A 17,242-nucleotide genomic window follows, 5' to 3' on the forward strand; every position below is an offset into this window, starting at 1 on the left:
TACTTACTCTGCAGTATAAAAAAAGCTGATTACAAAACTTGGACTTAATGGACTGAAAGCTACAATGGTCAATGACAAGGTTAAAAAGTCAAAGGTAACAACGAGTGGTGTGATGAAGGATACAGATAACTACACACACAGTGGACACCAGCCCTGGCTGCTACACCAAGCACCAGTGTAAGAACAATACCAGAACATCACAGAGGCTTTGGAGAACACAGTTGTCGCTCCACCTTGAGTATAAAAGAAAATAAATATGAAATCTCCTCTTCAGTGGTTGAAAGGCAAAATTCTGGGACAATTCCAAGGGGTAACATTCATTTAAGAAGTTCATGAAAATGGATGACCCCGCATAGTTAACACTGTCACAGAGACTATACGTTTGGGATCTGCAGGTACAAGGCGTGTTGGCCTAATACTGGTATTCTGTTCACGTTTAAGCCCAGTTGACTTGTAGTCAGTTTACGTTCAAGCCCAGTTGACTTGTATCCTGTTCACGTTTAACCCAGTTGACTTGTAGTCAGTTCACGTTCAAGCCCTGTTGACTTGTATCCTGTTCACGTTTAAGCCCAGTTGACTTGTATCCTGTTCACGTTCAAGCCCAGTTGACTTGTATCCTGTTTAAGTTCAAACCAAATTGACTTGTATTCTGTTCACGTTTAAGCCCAGCTGACTTGTATCCTGTTCACGTTTAAGCCCAGTTCACTTGTATCCTGTTCACGTTTAAGCCCAGTTCACTTGTATCCTGTTTACGTTCAAGTCAAATTGACTTGTATCCTGTTCACGTTTAAGCCCAGCTACTTGTATCCTGTTCACGTTTAAGCCCAGTTCACTTGTATCCTGTTCACGTATAATCACAGGAGACGTATATAGCGTTCACGTTTAAGCCAAGTGGGTTTGTATCCTGTTGACGTAAAATCCCGGTGGTACTGTATCCTGTTTGCGTGTAAGCCTTATGGACCTGTATCCTGTCCCATACCGTCCTAGTAGCTTAATTCGAATATTACATTCTGATATTTCATCCTGGGTTCAAAATTCAACAATCCATTTTGAAAAGGTCTCTGCAATTGTTGCATTCGCCACTACTCGTCTCTTTCCGATAACTCCCGGAAAGATCCGAGTTGTTCCGAATGATAAGAATCTTGTCCCGGAAAACCTTTTCCCAACGTATAACTCCAGACTAAGGTCTTTGTATGACGTCATTTTGCTTTCAAACACAACTATTTTAATTGAAAACGAAACAATCCACACATCTCTTGTCGCTCCAAAACATCTTTTTTGTGAATCGTAATACCATATCTTGATATCTGTTTAAAAATCTTTTATCTCATCTTACTTTCTATCCTTGCGAAACCTCGAACCTAATGTTTCTCCTTGACTCAAGATCAGCAAAATCTCACATATTTTCAGACAAGAAGTGGATTGTTATAAGCAACTGGATTGTCTTGGTCCGGTCTTGAACCTATGGAACATCATACGTGACCAACCATTCCGGGACAAACCGTCTTCTTGGAGATTACGGAAAGGGACGAGTGGTGACGAATGATGGAACAGGTGATCACACATCAGTATTTTATACGCCTTTTGCCTCTACAGGCAGCGTTCTATCAGACTTGGCGCAACTCTGTCCTCTCAGAACCGCTCCCTTTCCAACACCACTTGCAACACTTAACTCTCGCAGACTCTCGCACCAACTCGTCCAAGGTCATGCATATGGCGGCTGCAAAGAAGAAGAAGGCACCTCCCCAGCCGAGGCCGTAGCCGATGCCGTACCGGTGGGAGAGGATGGTGTGGTCTAGTTCTACTGCCACAGGGAAGATTATCAAGGCGACGCCCGTACTTAAGGCTGAAAGATGAAGCGAAAAAACCGTTAATAGTTTGTTAATTTAGTTGTACATCTCGATACTTCGTGGTTAACTTTTAGGTCTGTTGTTTAACGCCGCACTGAGCAATGTTCCAGCTATATGGCGGCGGTCTGTAAATAATCGAGTCTGGACCAGACAATCCAGTGATCAAAAGCATGAGCATCGATCTACACAGTTGGGATACGATGACATGTGTCAACCAGGTCAGCGAGCCTGACAACCCGATCCCATAAGTCGCAACTTACGACAAGTATGGGTTACTGAAGATCAATTCTAACTCGGATCTTCACGGGATGTCGAACTTTAAGCCTATATAATAAACACATGTTATCAACATTATTGGATGAATGCACAAAATTAATGACGTATTGAGCTAAACAGAAAGAGAAACAAGCTGGGTACAATGAAGGTGAAGTGATTGGACTGGGTATAATAGCATTGATTTCTTTATTAAGGCAATAAGATGTCCAAAGAATAATGAGAGTTTGTTATGCATAAAAATGTCACGCATTTAGTGGTCGCTAAGGCAAGCCGCATTTTGGTCTCTCGTCTTGTTTTAGTTGTTTATCGTCTAAAACCCCGACCAGCAAGAGTGCAGATGGGCGAAAAAATTAAGTACAAAACTCTATTTCTTTATTTGTGTAACTTATTTATGATATGTTAGATTTAGCCATTTTGTTAAAAATTTGGTTAAATATATCAAATAGATGAAGAGGAAGAACGATAACCATGAAGTGAAATTTATCATGAGTGTAAAATAAGAGTATTTTACACCACAGCAGTAGATTTCCACACTTTTTTATTATTTCCCTTCAGAATGAACATCCATGGCAGTCGAGAGATGGGGAAGAGAGAACAGAGAACTGGCGAAAACATCAATATTGGGTCGAGAAACCCTTAATACCTATCTTGTTTCTCCCGGAAGTGTTTATTCTTCACCCACGTGTCCTTCTATTGTGAACGAAACAAGATAACGCATCAGTCTAGACTGGTTTTACGCCTACTCACCGCAAACGAGGAATATTTCTCCAGCGGAATGGAAGTAGTAAATTTTCCTGGGAAGGGGTGTGGTGCATACGCCGCATATAGACAGCATGGACGCCACGAAGCCAAACGTCGCGGCAAATATCATCAACCCCACCACAGCATTCTGCCAATCTGAAACACAAGAGTGATTAAAGCATTTCAATATCATCACGGCGTGTCTGTTTCATGTGGGAGGAACTCCCGAAGTATGACACGTTTCCCATTTGGTGAAACTTACGAGCACCGTTGTGGTTCCGATAAACCTGGAAATATAAACAGGAATTTCGGATTTCAACCCAAGATCGTCGACTTAGGTGCACAAGATAATAGGTGCACAACGAACGTGGACCACTGGGCCACCTATGAACCTTGATTTTAAAAATGGGCCTGGAATCCGTTCGCGACAGATATTGGCTTCCAGATCTATCGTCGTCTTTTTAAACCAGCCATCATACAGGGTCCCGATTCACAGAACGTTCGTAACGTTATAACTGATCGTAATTCTATTCTACATTACTGGATTACGAATGACGTTATGCTACGAACGTTTGTGGAAAGGGTCCCCGCATTCGTAAGTCTACGACACTCTATAGAGTTACGACAGGTCGTAACGTTACGAAAGCTTTGTGGATCGGGACAATGGTCTGTAGGTAGGCCTACAGGGAAATTCTGACGTCAGAGTTTCGCATGACGTCATCTGCTTTTACGTCATCATTGATTTATTTTACATTATGAGTTACCATGACGAAACCTCTTGCTGCCGTTTGTCCAACAAACAAATGCACCAACAAATAAGTCCCTGTGCTCAAGGAGAAATGAAAGGTTTGTTTTATATTTCGCTAAAAGGATTGTACAAGCCAAGCGTCCATGTACCCCATCCTTATCTGCTGTCTCATAGTGGGCAAAACCATTGTAACTCGACATCTCAAACATGTCGAATGTTTTCCAGCAATTATTGAGAGCAATAATGACTGCACACATTGCCCCTTTATATCACGAGATGCACAACACCCAGGCAAACGGAACGGTGTTTGAATAAGCATTGGGGTACTACAGACGCGTTATAACGGGGCTGAGGAAGAGGTTGATAAAGCATTTCATTGAAGGCGGGGCGTTTCTGAAGACGTTCTCAGTGTAGTTCTTCGAGACACGGCAGATTCTAGTTTTACACTTATGACATTGTCCTGGCACCAGAGTGAGGATACAGCTTAAATTGATGACACTCGTGACTGAGGGTATACAATATATCCAGTGTTTGAGATCTACGCAGTTGGGATACGACGCCATGCTTTATCCCAGTCAGGGAGCCTGACAACCAGATCCTAATAGTGGCTTCCTACGACAAGTATTGGTTGCTCAAGAACTCTAACCGGATCTCCACAAATGTATACTATTTGTGCAATAAGTAACTGTACTAGGCTTGTAAGCCGTATTCAAGAGATCTAAAATACTATTTGATTCTTAAACTACATCTTACAGTATTCGCCACTAAAATATTTTTAAAAAAACGAATATAATTGGAGTCTCAACATGAAGTGAAATGCATTAAAACTGTCAACATTTTACATTGAAACATACAAAAATTAAAACACACTTCAAACGAAATATAACGCATCAGACTCCGTTAGGGTGACGAATTTCAGCTGTTTCTCCAAACAGGACTATTTGCAATAAACAAAAAATAACACAAGCCGCAGTATATTTGTCGATAACTCGCCTGTTTCCAGGCCAAAAATAAAAAACACGCTAATTTAAGCTGATCCGGCATGCTTGTCAGATGTTCCTTGGAAGGCGAATATTGATTTGTGTCGGCAGGGATGGAGATGAGGGAGCATAGACGCGATCCCTGCAGCAGCAGCAGCATCATTGGCAACCGAGGACTCTGGCCGCTCCATCGACGAGTCATCTGCTTGTCTCAGCAACTGTTAAGGGCCTATTTGATTAGCTGCATGGATTCTGTGACGGGTGCTCCCAAACGGGCTTATTTGATTATACGCATGGGTTTGGAACGGCTCGCTTGATTTGACAGGCGTGGTTTAAATGTATCACTCATTACTGGACGCGGCGCGCTTCATGAATGATTCAAGGAGGGCTGCGTGATTTCAGGTCCTGTAGTGTACTAGGTACATGCGTGCAAACTAGAATAACCGGGAACGTTATATTGACAGACGCCCTCGATTATTACATAATGCACTTAGAAGACTAGACTAATTCTATTATGGGTTAAATATCTCGCTCAATATTATTGCACTTTTATTGCAGAGTACATGCACGTGCGTGTTTGTGCTACTCCCGACCAATGCTGGAGTTCTAGTATACATGCTGTAACGAATACACTATGGGACTGTAACGAGTACACTATGGGACTGTAACGAATACACTATGGGACTGTAAAGAGTACACTATGGGACTATAACGAGTACACGTGGGACTGTAACGAGTACACGTGGGACTGTAACATGTACACTATTGGACTGTAACGAATACACTATGGAACTGTAACGAATACACTATGGGACTGAAATGAATACACTATGGGCCTGTAACGAATACACTATGGGACTGAAACGAATACACTATGGGACTGAAACGAGTACACCATGGGACTGTAAATGTAACGAATACACTATGGGCCTGTAACGAATACACTACGGGACTGTAACGAATACACTACGGGACTGTAACGAATACACTACGGGACTGTAACGAATACACTATAAGGTGAATGCAACATGTTTTACGAATGCATAGTAACGAATACGAATATGTTTTCATGAATACTTTATGGTTCATATCTAGGACTTAAAATAACAAACATGTCATGTAATTACTTGATTTGAAACATTTAAAAGGCCACTACCTCCAATTTCTAGCTTGGGGCACAGAAATGGGCAAGACATAGTACCGGGGAATCGAACCCGGGTCTAGACGAACGCTTTATCCATTAGGCTACCTTGCATGTGCACAAAGGATGGGCAGGGCACAATCGAAGAATCAACGTTACATATAGACAGGGCTACCATGCAGTCAGTCTCATTTTCTGTGACCGCCTCCGTGGTGTAGTGGTTAGAGCGTCCGCCCGGAGAGCGGAAGGTCACGGGTTCGATCCCCGACCGCGTCATACCAAAAGACGTTAAAATATGGTACTTGTTGGTCCCTGTCTGGTGCTCGGCATTAATGGGTACAACAAGGACTGGTCGGCTCGGAGTCAGTATACTGTGTCTGAGTGGGGTATTCATGCTTCATTGCGGCGTGGTATCTCAGTGGGCTAGCACTATAATACCAGCTTAAGTCTGGGCTAGTACAAGCAGGCGCACATACACATACACACGCATGCACGTCGTCATATGAGCGAAATATTCTCAAGAAATTCTTAAACCCAATTTCACCTCACCTATTATTTCTGCATTTTATTTATATTATATCCCTATTTCCAAGTGCATCACAGAATGTAATACACCTACGTCATATTTTAAGAAAAATAAGAGTTCAGAGCGATAAAAGGGCTTGGGCGACCCAGTGGTTCCTGGCCCTCCTCAGCCACCAGGATCCGCTGATCGTGGTTTAATTGGTAAAAGATTATGATCAGCTGAGTACCCGTTGCTTAACCCGTCATAGTTCCACCCAAAGGTTTAAAGGTCTAGACCTGCATAACTGAAAGGTTTCCTCTCACACCAAGCTAACAAGCCGTGGCATAACTGAAATACAGTAAGTGTTATCTAACTACAAAACTCTCCAAGCATTCTACGGAACGTTGCATTCACTGACGGTTTGGGATTTTAATAACTTTATGCTTTGAGAGATGTGAGGTGAAATTGGGTTTTACGTCGTGCTTGAGAATATTTCGCTCATATGACGACGTGCATGCGTGTGTATGTGTATGTGCGGCTGCTTGTACTAGCCCAGACTTAAGCTGGTTTTATAGTGCTAGCCCACTGAGATACCATGCCGCAGTGAAGCATGAATACCCCACTCAGACACATTATACTGACTCCGAGCCGACCAGTCCTTGTTGTACCCATAAATGACGAGCGCCAGGCAGGGACCAACAAGTACCATATTTTAACGTCTTTTGGTATGACGCGGTCGGGGATCGAACCCGCGACTTTCCGCTCTCCGGGCGGACGCTCTAACCACTACACCACGGAGGCGGTCTTTATGCTTTGAGAGAACTAAAGTGCCTGTTTAAAACACAACTAACTCACGTAATCATGGGACAAAATGGGACAACAGTTTGTTTTTTTGTTATTTAACGCCACTCAACAAAACAAAAATCCAGTTATACGACCGCGATCTGAAAATAATTGGTGAAGACCAGACAAACCAGTGACTAGGATCATGATCTGCGCAAATGAGATACCATAACATGAATCAATCCAAGTTAGCCTGACCACCCGATCCCCTTAGTCGACTTACGACTGTCACGGTTTTCTCAACACCAATTCTAACCCAGAGGTAGAACATTGTGGGGCAGATAAAACCTCTGCCAGATATATTGCCTCGAGATCATAAAAGCGAGTGATTTAGAATTAAAGATTACAATGGCACTGCTTGATTCACATTCTGACTATAAAGATTATACATTGATAAGATATTCATTTAGGAGTGAGTGAGTGACTATGGTTTTACGCCGCTTTTAGCAATGTTCCAGCAATATCACGACGGGGGACACCAGACATGGCTTCACACATTGTACCCATGAGAGGAATCGAACCCGGGTCTTCAGCGTGACGAGCGGACGCTTTAACCACTAGGCTACCCCTCCGCCCCTTCATATAGGTGAGGTGAAATTGGGTTTAACGTCGTGCTTGAGAATATTTCGCTCATATGACGACGTGCATGTGTGTGTGTGTGTGTGTGTATGTGTATGTGCGGCTGCTTGTACTAGCCCAGACTTAAGCTGGTTTTATAGTGCTAGCCCACTGAGGTACCATTCCGCAGTGAAGCATGAATACCCCACTCAGACACTTTATACTGACTCCGAACCGACCAGTCCTTGTTGTACCCATTAATGCCGAGCGCCAGGCAGGGACCAACAAGTGCCATATTTTAACGTCTTTTGGTATGACGCGGCCGGGGATCGAACCCGTGACCTTCCGCTCTCCGGGCGGACGCTCTAACCACTACACCACCGAGGCGGTCGGACCATAAATAACTATTACGGATTTATGCATAATATTAGCAGGTAACCACAGCAATATATTACTATACATAAATAAGTTAGCCCCATACAAGTGTAGCTGGGATTTCGGAACCATTTGGTCTCTTGTTCAGTTATATGTACAGCAATAAATTATAAACTCTGCGAGTAGCCAGTTGTATTACAGTCCGTGTCTGCCAACACACATCACTATAAACACGGAATTTGGGGCCAATGATGTTGCATGGACAAAAATTCTGGATGTAGAAAAATATTTTCATCAAGAACGTAAGCCGTCTCTTAGACGTATGATAAGCAAAGATATTCTGTCACAGCACGTACGCTTAACAAGGGCTCTAATACGTCATGTCAGCAAATGATTTCAATTTGAATATATGCATCACGGTGCTTTACATTTGTACATAGCATGTTATGTTGATGAGCACTCAGTCTGGCACCTTGCACAATCGACAATCATTTGAAAAACGCAACGTGTGATAGGTAAACAAGAAATTCAAACCTTCACCGGACAAGTTTGGACCCTATGCTTGTGGTACAAACAAGTTTGGACCCGATACTTATGATACGCAAGGGTACTCGCACCCCCACCGGACAAATTTTGAACCCTATAATTGTGGTACGCAAGGGTACCCAAACCTACATCATACAAGTTTGGACCCTATACTTGTGGTACGCAAGGGTACTCGAACCTTCACCGGGCAAGATTGGACCCGATACTTATGATACGCAAGGGTACTCGAACCTTCACCGGACAAATTTGGACCCGATAGTTATGATACGCAAGGGTACTCGAGCCTTCACCAGACAAGATTGGACCCGATACTTATGATACGTAAGGGTACCCGAACCTATACATCATACAAATTTGGACCCTATACTTGTGGTACGCAAGGGTACCCGAACCTATATCATACAAGTTTGGACCCTATACTTGTGGCACGTAAGAGTACTCGAACATTCACCGGACAAGTTTGGACCCGATACTTATGATACGTAAGGGTACTCAAAACCTCAGCGTACAAGTTTGGACTCTATACTTGTGCTACGCAAGGGTACCCGAACTTACATCATACAAGTTTGGACCCTATTCTTGTGGCACGTAAGAGTACTCGAACCTTCACCGGACAAGTTTGGACCCTATACTTGTGGTACGCATGGGTATTCGAACCTACATCATACAAGTTTGGACCCTATACTTGTGGCACGTAAGAGTACTCGAACCTTCACCTGACAAGTTTGGACCCTATACTTGTGGTACGCATGGGCACTCGAACCCTGAACGAGCGATAAACACTTATGCATTTCGACATCGTTGAGAACACATCAGACCAGGTTTATATATACCGCTTCCTCTAATGACTATATAAATATTGATTTCAACACAGACATGGCGAGAAACTCCATGAGAGGCTGATCTACCCATCTATTGTACTGCATCGATCGTCTATGTACATGTAGGCTAGTGGTGGATCGACCTTCTCTCCGCCATTAATACATGCCATACAAATATTGATCATGATGTTCGGCGTCGCGTATTGGAATGTACATATCAATGTATTTGGACGTAGATATTCCTGAGAGAATTGGGGAGATATACAACGGGTCGACATTGCCTCTCGTCTCCATGAGAATGAATTGTATGCATTAAAAAATATGCTCAACGAGATTCATCCTCGTGAGTGTACTCTTTCATTCGTCACCCCATAATGATATGAGCTTTATACAGTTAAACTCGGCCCATCCGTCTATATGATATGCCCTTTGCTGAGTTAAAGTCGGTCTATCCGTCTATGTGATATGCTCTTTGCTGAGTTAAAGTCGGTCTATCCGTCTATGTGATATAGTCTTTGCTGAGTTAAAGTCGGTCTATCCGTCTGTATGATATGCTCTTTGCTGAGTTAAAGTCGGTCTATCCGTCAATATGATATGTTCTTTGCTGGGTTAAAGTCAGGCTATCCGTCTATGTAATATATTCTTTTCTGAGTTAAAGTCAGGCTATCCGTCTATATGATATGCTCTTTGCTCAGTTAAAGTCGGTCTATCCGTCTATATATGCTCTTTGCCGAGTTAAAGTCGGTCTATCCGTCTATATGACATTCTCTTTGGTGAGTTAAAGTCGGTCTATCCGTCTATATGATATGCTCTTTGCTGAGTTAAAGTCGGCCTTTCCGTCTATATGATATGTTCTTTGCTGAGTTAAAGTCGGTCTATCCGTCTGTATGATATGCTCTTTGCTGAGTTAAAGTCGGTCTGTCCGTCTATATGATATGTTCTTTGCTCAGTTAAAGTCAGGCTATCCGTCTATGTAATATATTCTTTTCTGAGTTAAAGTCAGGCTATCCGTCTATATGATATGCTCTTTGCTCAGTTAAAGTCGGTCTATCCGTCTATATGACATTCTCTTTGGTGAGTTAAAGTCGGTCTATCCGTCTATATGATATGCTCTTTGCTGAGTTAAAGTCGGCCTTTCCGTCTATATGATATGTTCTTTGCTGAGTTAAAGTCGGTCTATCCGTCTGTATGATATGCTCTTTGCTGAGTTAAAGTCGGTCTGTCCGTCTATATGATATGTTCTTTGCTGGGTTAAAGTCAGGCTATCCGTCTATGTAATATATTCTTTTCTGAGTTAAAGTCAGGCTATCCGTCTATATGATATGCTCTTTGCTCAGTTAAAGTCGGTCTATCCGTCTATATATGCTCTTTGCCGAGTTAAAGTCGGTCTATCCGTCTATATGACATTCTCTTTGGTGCATTAAAGTCGGTCTATCCGTCTATGTGATATGTTCTTTGCTCAGTTAAACACAGTCCAAAAGTCCAAAAGTTATAAGAGGTACCCTTTCCGTCACTTAAACACGGTTCAAGCGTCTACATCGCATGCTCTGCCCAGTTAAACACAGTCTATCCGTCTGTATGACATGCTCTGCCCAGTTAAACACAGTCTATCCGTCTATATGACATGCTCTGCCCAGTTAAACACAGTCTATCCGTCTGTATGACATGCTCTGCCCAGTTAAACACAGTCTATCCGTCTATATGACATGCTCTGCCCAGTTAAACACAGTCTATCCGTCTGTCAGACATGCTCTGCTCAGTTTCACACAGTCTATCTGTTTATATGACATGCTCTACTCAGTTAAACACAGTCTATCCGTCTGTCAGACATGCTCTTTCCCCACTTAAACATGCTCCAAGCATCGATATGACGGATTCCTAAGTTAGACACGGTCCACGTAAACACTGTCTATGCGTCTGTATGACATGCTCTGCTCAGTTAAACAGGATCTATACATCTATAGGATATGCTCTGCGAAGTTAAACACGATCTATACATCTATAGGATATGCTCTGCTCAGTTAAACACGATCTATACATCTATAGGATATGCTCTGCTAAGTTAAACACGAACTATCCGTCTATAGGAAATGCTCTGCTCAATTAAACACGATCTATCCGTCTATAGGATATGCTCTGCTAAGTTAAACACGGTCTATCCGTCTATAGGAAATGCTCTGCTCAATTAAACACGATCTATCCGTCTATAGGATATGCTCTGCTAAGTTAAACATGATCTATCCGTCTATAGCATATGCTCTGCGCAGTTAAACACGATCTATCCGTCTATAGGATATGCTCTGCACAGTTAAACACGGCTTTTCCGTCGATATGACATGCTCTGCACAGTTAAGCATCGTCTGTACGTCCATATGACATGCTCTGCACAGTTAAGCATGGTCTATACGTCCATATGAAATGCTCTGTCAGTCAAATACGGTCTTTGCGGCTGTGAGGCATGCTCTCTCAGCTAGACACGTTTTCGCTCATTTTAAGATGGTATATGCTCAAAATAACATGCTCTATGCTCAGTATAACATGATCTATGCTCATTATGACACATCCGTTGCTCGGACTAACATGATCTATGCTTATTGTCTATGCTAAGCTTAACTCGGTCCATGCTCAAGCATGCGCACTTTTACCAACAGGAGTAAACAACACACAGACCACAGAGGACAACATGGATATAAGCATTTAATCCTACGAGGTCTCTTGTCTGGACATTTGGCCACCGCTTCCGGGTCAGACAGGTTTTGGTAGCAGTTGGCCCAGATCCCTTCACTAAACCCTGGAACAGAAACAGTGCATCATTAACAGGCAAATACGTAACTAATTCTACAAACTACAGTAAATGACTAGAAATGTCAGTTTTATATTTCCGTTCACGGTTTCCGAGCTTATTTTGATGTATTATTTATTTATTTGTTTATCTTCTCTGTCTGGAATGAATACATGCCAAGGTACGATACCTCTACAAATGTCGGCGAATAGTTCGACACGGGTTTAAATCTCAAGCGTAATGGTGATTGTACTCACAGACTAGAACATCATTACATTCTAACTGTCTACAGAGAGGATCACCCCACACGACTACAACACGCATTGTCATCACACGTCATTCTAATGGTCATACAGACTACAACACACATTGTCATCACACGTCATTCTAATGGTCATACAGACATCAACACACATTGTCATCACACGTCATTCTAATGGTCATACAGACATCAACACACATTGTCATCACACGTCATTCTAATGGTCATACAGACTACAACACGCATTGTCATCACACGTCATTCTAATGGTCATACCGACTACAACACGCATTGTCATCACACGTCATTCTAATGGTCATACAGACTACAACACACATTGTCATCACACGTCATTCTAATGGTCATACAGACATCAACACACATTGTCATCACACGTCATTCTAATGGTCATACAGACTACAACACACATTGTCATCACACGTCATTCTAATGGTCATACAGACTACAACACACATTGTCATCACACGTCATTCTAATGGTCAAACAGACTACAACACACATTGTCATCACACGTCATTCTAATGGTCATACAGACTACAACACGCATTGTCATCACACGTCATTCTCATGGTCATACAGACTACAACACACATTGTCATCACACGTCATTCTAATGGTCATACAGACTACAACACACATTGTCATCACACGTCATTCTAATGGTCATACAGACTACAACACGCATTGTCATCACACGTCATTCTAATGGTCATACAGACTACAACACACATTGTCATCACACGTCATTCCAATGGTCATACAGACTACAACACACATTGTCATCACACGTCATTCTAATGGTCATACAGACTACAACACGCATTGTCATCACACGTCATTCTAATGGTCATACAGACTACAACACGCATTGTCATCACACGTCATTCTAATGGTCATACAGACTACAACACACATTGTCATCACACGTCATTCTAATGGTCAAACAGACTACAACACACATTGTCATCACACGTCATTCTAATGGTCATACAGACTACAACACGCATTGTCATCACACGTCATTCTAATGGTCATACAGACTACAACACACATTGTCATCACACGTCATTCTAATGGTCATACAGACTACAACACACATTGTCATCACACGTCATTCTAATGGTCATACAGACTACAACACACATTGTCATCACACGTCATTCTAATGGTCATACAGACTACAACACGCATTGTCATCACACGTCATTCTAATGGTCATACAGACTACAACACACATTGTCATCACACGTCATTCTAATGGTCATACAGACTACAACACACATTGTCATCACACGTCATTCTAATGGTCATACAGACTACAACACACATTGTCATCACACGTCATTCTAATGGTCAAACAGACTACAACACGCATTGTCATCACACGTCATTCTAATGGTCATACAGACTACAACACACATTGTCATCACACGTCATTCTAATGGTCATACAGACTACAACACACATTGTCATCACACGTCATTATAATGGTCATACAGACTACAACACGCATTGTCATCACACGTCATTCTAATGGTCAAACAGACTACAACACGCATTGTCATCACACGTCATTCTAATGGTCATACAGACTACAACACGCATTGTCATCACACGTCATTCTAATGGTCATACAGACTACACCACACATTGTCATCACACGTCAATCTAATGGTCATACAGACTACACCACACATTGTCATCACACGTCATTCTAATGGTCATACAGACTACAACACGCATTGTCATCACACGTCATTCCAATGGTCATACAGACTACAACACACATTGTCATCACACGTCAATCTAATGGTCATACAGACTACAACACACATTGTCATCACACGTCATTCTAATGGTCATACAGACTACAATACACATTGTCATCACACGTCATTCTAATGGTCAAACAGACTACAACACACATTGTCATCACACGTCAATCTAATGGTCATACAGACTACAACACACATTGTCATCACACGTCATTCTAATGGTCATACAGACTACAATACACATTGTCATCACACGTCATTCTAATGGTCAAACAGACTACAACACATTGTGTCATCACACGTCATTCTAATGGTCATACAGACTACAACACGCATTGTCATCACACGTCATTCTAATGGTCATACAGACTACAACACATTGTCATCACACGTCATTCTAATTGTCATACAGACTACAACACACATTGTCATCACACGTCATTCCAATGGTCATACAGACTACAACACACATTGTCATCACACGTCATTCTAATGGTCATACAGACTACAACACGCATTGTCATCACACGTCATTCTAATGGTCATACAGACTACAACACGCATTGTCATCACACGTCATTCTAATGGTCATACAGACTACAACACACATTGTCATCACACGTCATTCTAATTGTCATACAGACTACAACACACATTGTCATCACACGTCATTCTAATGGTCATACAGACTACAACACGCATTGTCATCACACGTCATTCTAATGGTCATACAGACTTCACAACACACATTGTCATCACACGTCATTCTAATTGTCATACAGACTACAACACACATTGTCATCACACGTCATTCCAATGGTCATACAGACTACAACACACATTGTCATCACACGTCATTCCAATGGTCATACAGACTACAATACACATTGTCATCACACGTCATTCCAATGGTCATACAGACTACAACACACATTGTCATCACACGTCATTCTAATGGTCATACAGACTACACCACACATTGTCATCACACGTCATTCTAATGGTCATACAGACTACAACACGCATTGTCATCACACGTCATTCTAATGGTCATACAGACTACAACACGCATTGTCATCACACGTCATTCTAATGGTCATACAGACTACAAACACGCATTGTCATCACACGTCATTCTAATGGTCATACAGACTACAACACACATTGTCATCACACGTCATTCTAATGGTCATACAGACTACAAACACGCATTGTCATCACACGTCATTCTAATGGTCATACAGACTACAACACACATTGTCATCATCCACACGTCATTCTAATGGTCATACAGACTACAATACATTGTCATCACACGTCATTCTAATGGTCAAACAGACTACAACACACATTGTCATCACACGTCATTCTAATGGTCATACAGACTACAACACACATTGTCATCACACGTCATTCTAATTGTCATACAGACTACAACACACATTGTCATCACACGTCATTCCAATGGTCATACAGACTACAACACACATTGTCATCACACGTCATTCCAATGGTCATACAGACTACAACACACATTGTCATCACACGTCATTCTAATGGTCATACAGACTACAACACGCTTTGTCATCACACGTCATTCTAATGGTCATACAGACTACAAGACACATTGTCATCACACGTCATTCTAATGGTCATACAGACTACAATACACATTGTCATCACACGTCATTCCAATGGTCATACAGACTACAACACACATTGTCATCACACGTCATTCCAATGGTCATACAGACTACAACACACATTGTCATCACACGTCATTCTAATGGTCATACAGACTACAATACACATTGTCATCACACGTCATTCCAATGGTCATACAGACTACAATACACATTGTCATCACACGTCATTCTAATGGTCATACAGACTACAACACACATTGTCATCACACGTCATTCCAATGGTCATACAGACTACAACACACATTGTCATCACACGTCATTCTAATGGTCAAACAGACTACAACACGCATTGTCATCACACGTCATTCTAATGGTCATACAGACTACAACACACATTGTCATCACACGTCATTCTAATTGTCATACAGACTACAACACACATTGTCATCACACGTCATTCCAATGGTCATACAGACTACAACACACATTGTCATCACACGTCATTCTAATGGTCATACAGACTACAACACACATTGTCATCACACGTCATTCTAATGGTCATACAGACTACAACACACATTGTCATCACACGTCATTCTAATGGTCATACAGACATCAACACACATTGTCATCACACGTCATTCTAATGGTCATACAGACTACAACACACATTGTCATCACACGTCATTCCAATGGTCATACAGACTACAACACACATTGTCATCACACGTCATTCTAATGGTCATACAGACTACAACACACATTGTCATCACACGTCATTCTAATGGTCATACAGACTACAACACGCATTGTCATCACACGTCATTCTAATGGTCATACAGACTACAACACGCATTGTCATCACACGTCATTCTAATGGTCATACAGACTACAACACGCATTGTCATCACACGTCATTCTAATGGTCATACAGACTACAACACACATTGTCATCACACGTCATTCTAATGGTCATACAGACTACAACACGCATTGTCATCACACGTCATTCTAATGGTCATACAGACTACAACACGCATTGTCATCACACGTCATTCTAATGGTCAAACAGACTACAACACGCATTGTCATCACACGTCATTCCAATGGTCATACAGACTACAACACACATTGTCATCACACGTCATTCTAATGGTCAAACAGACTACAACACACATTGTCATCACACGTCATTCTAATGGTCATACAGACTACAACACACATTGTCATCACACGTCATTCTAATGGTCATACAGACTACAACACGCATTGTCATCATACGTCATTCTAATGGTCATACAGACTACAACACACATTGTCATCACACGTCATTCTAATGGTCATACAGACTACAACACACATTGTCATCACA

General features: G+C 41.9%; 1 protein-coding gene across 3 annotated transcripts in view; it reads right to left on the bottom strand.

Moving 5' to 3' along the window:
* Positions 1–584: 584 nt before the first annotated feature.
* Positions 585–17,242, bottom strand: part of LOC124273075 — a 166,417-nt gene continuing 149,759 nt past the window's right edge. For all 3 annotated transcript variants that reach the window (XM_046708287.1, XM_046708286.1, XM_046708288.1), the window contains exons 4-5: positions 2,874–3,023; positions 585–1,846 (exon numbers count right to left, since the gene is read on the bottom strand). In XM_046708287.1, the coding sequence (XP_046564243.1) occupies positions 1,608–1,846; positions 2,874–3,023 (389 nt within the window). In that variant the 3' untranslated portion in view covers positions 585–1,607. The remainder of the gene's footprint in view (positions 1,847–2,873; positions 3,024–17,242) is intronic.

This window comes from Haliotis rubra, unplaced genomic scaffold (genome assembly GCF_003918875.1).
Source record: "Haliotis rubra isolate DU_JTF1 unplaced genomic scaffold, ASM391887v1 Scf176, whole genome shotgun sequence".
Lineage (NCBI taxonomy): Eukaryota > Metazoa > Mollusca > Gastropoda > Lepetellida > Haliotidae > Haliotis > Haliotis rubra.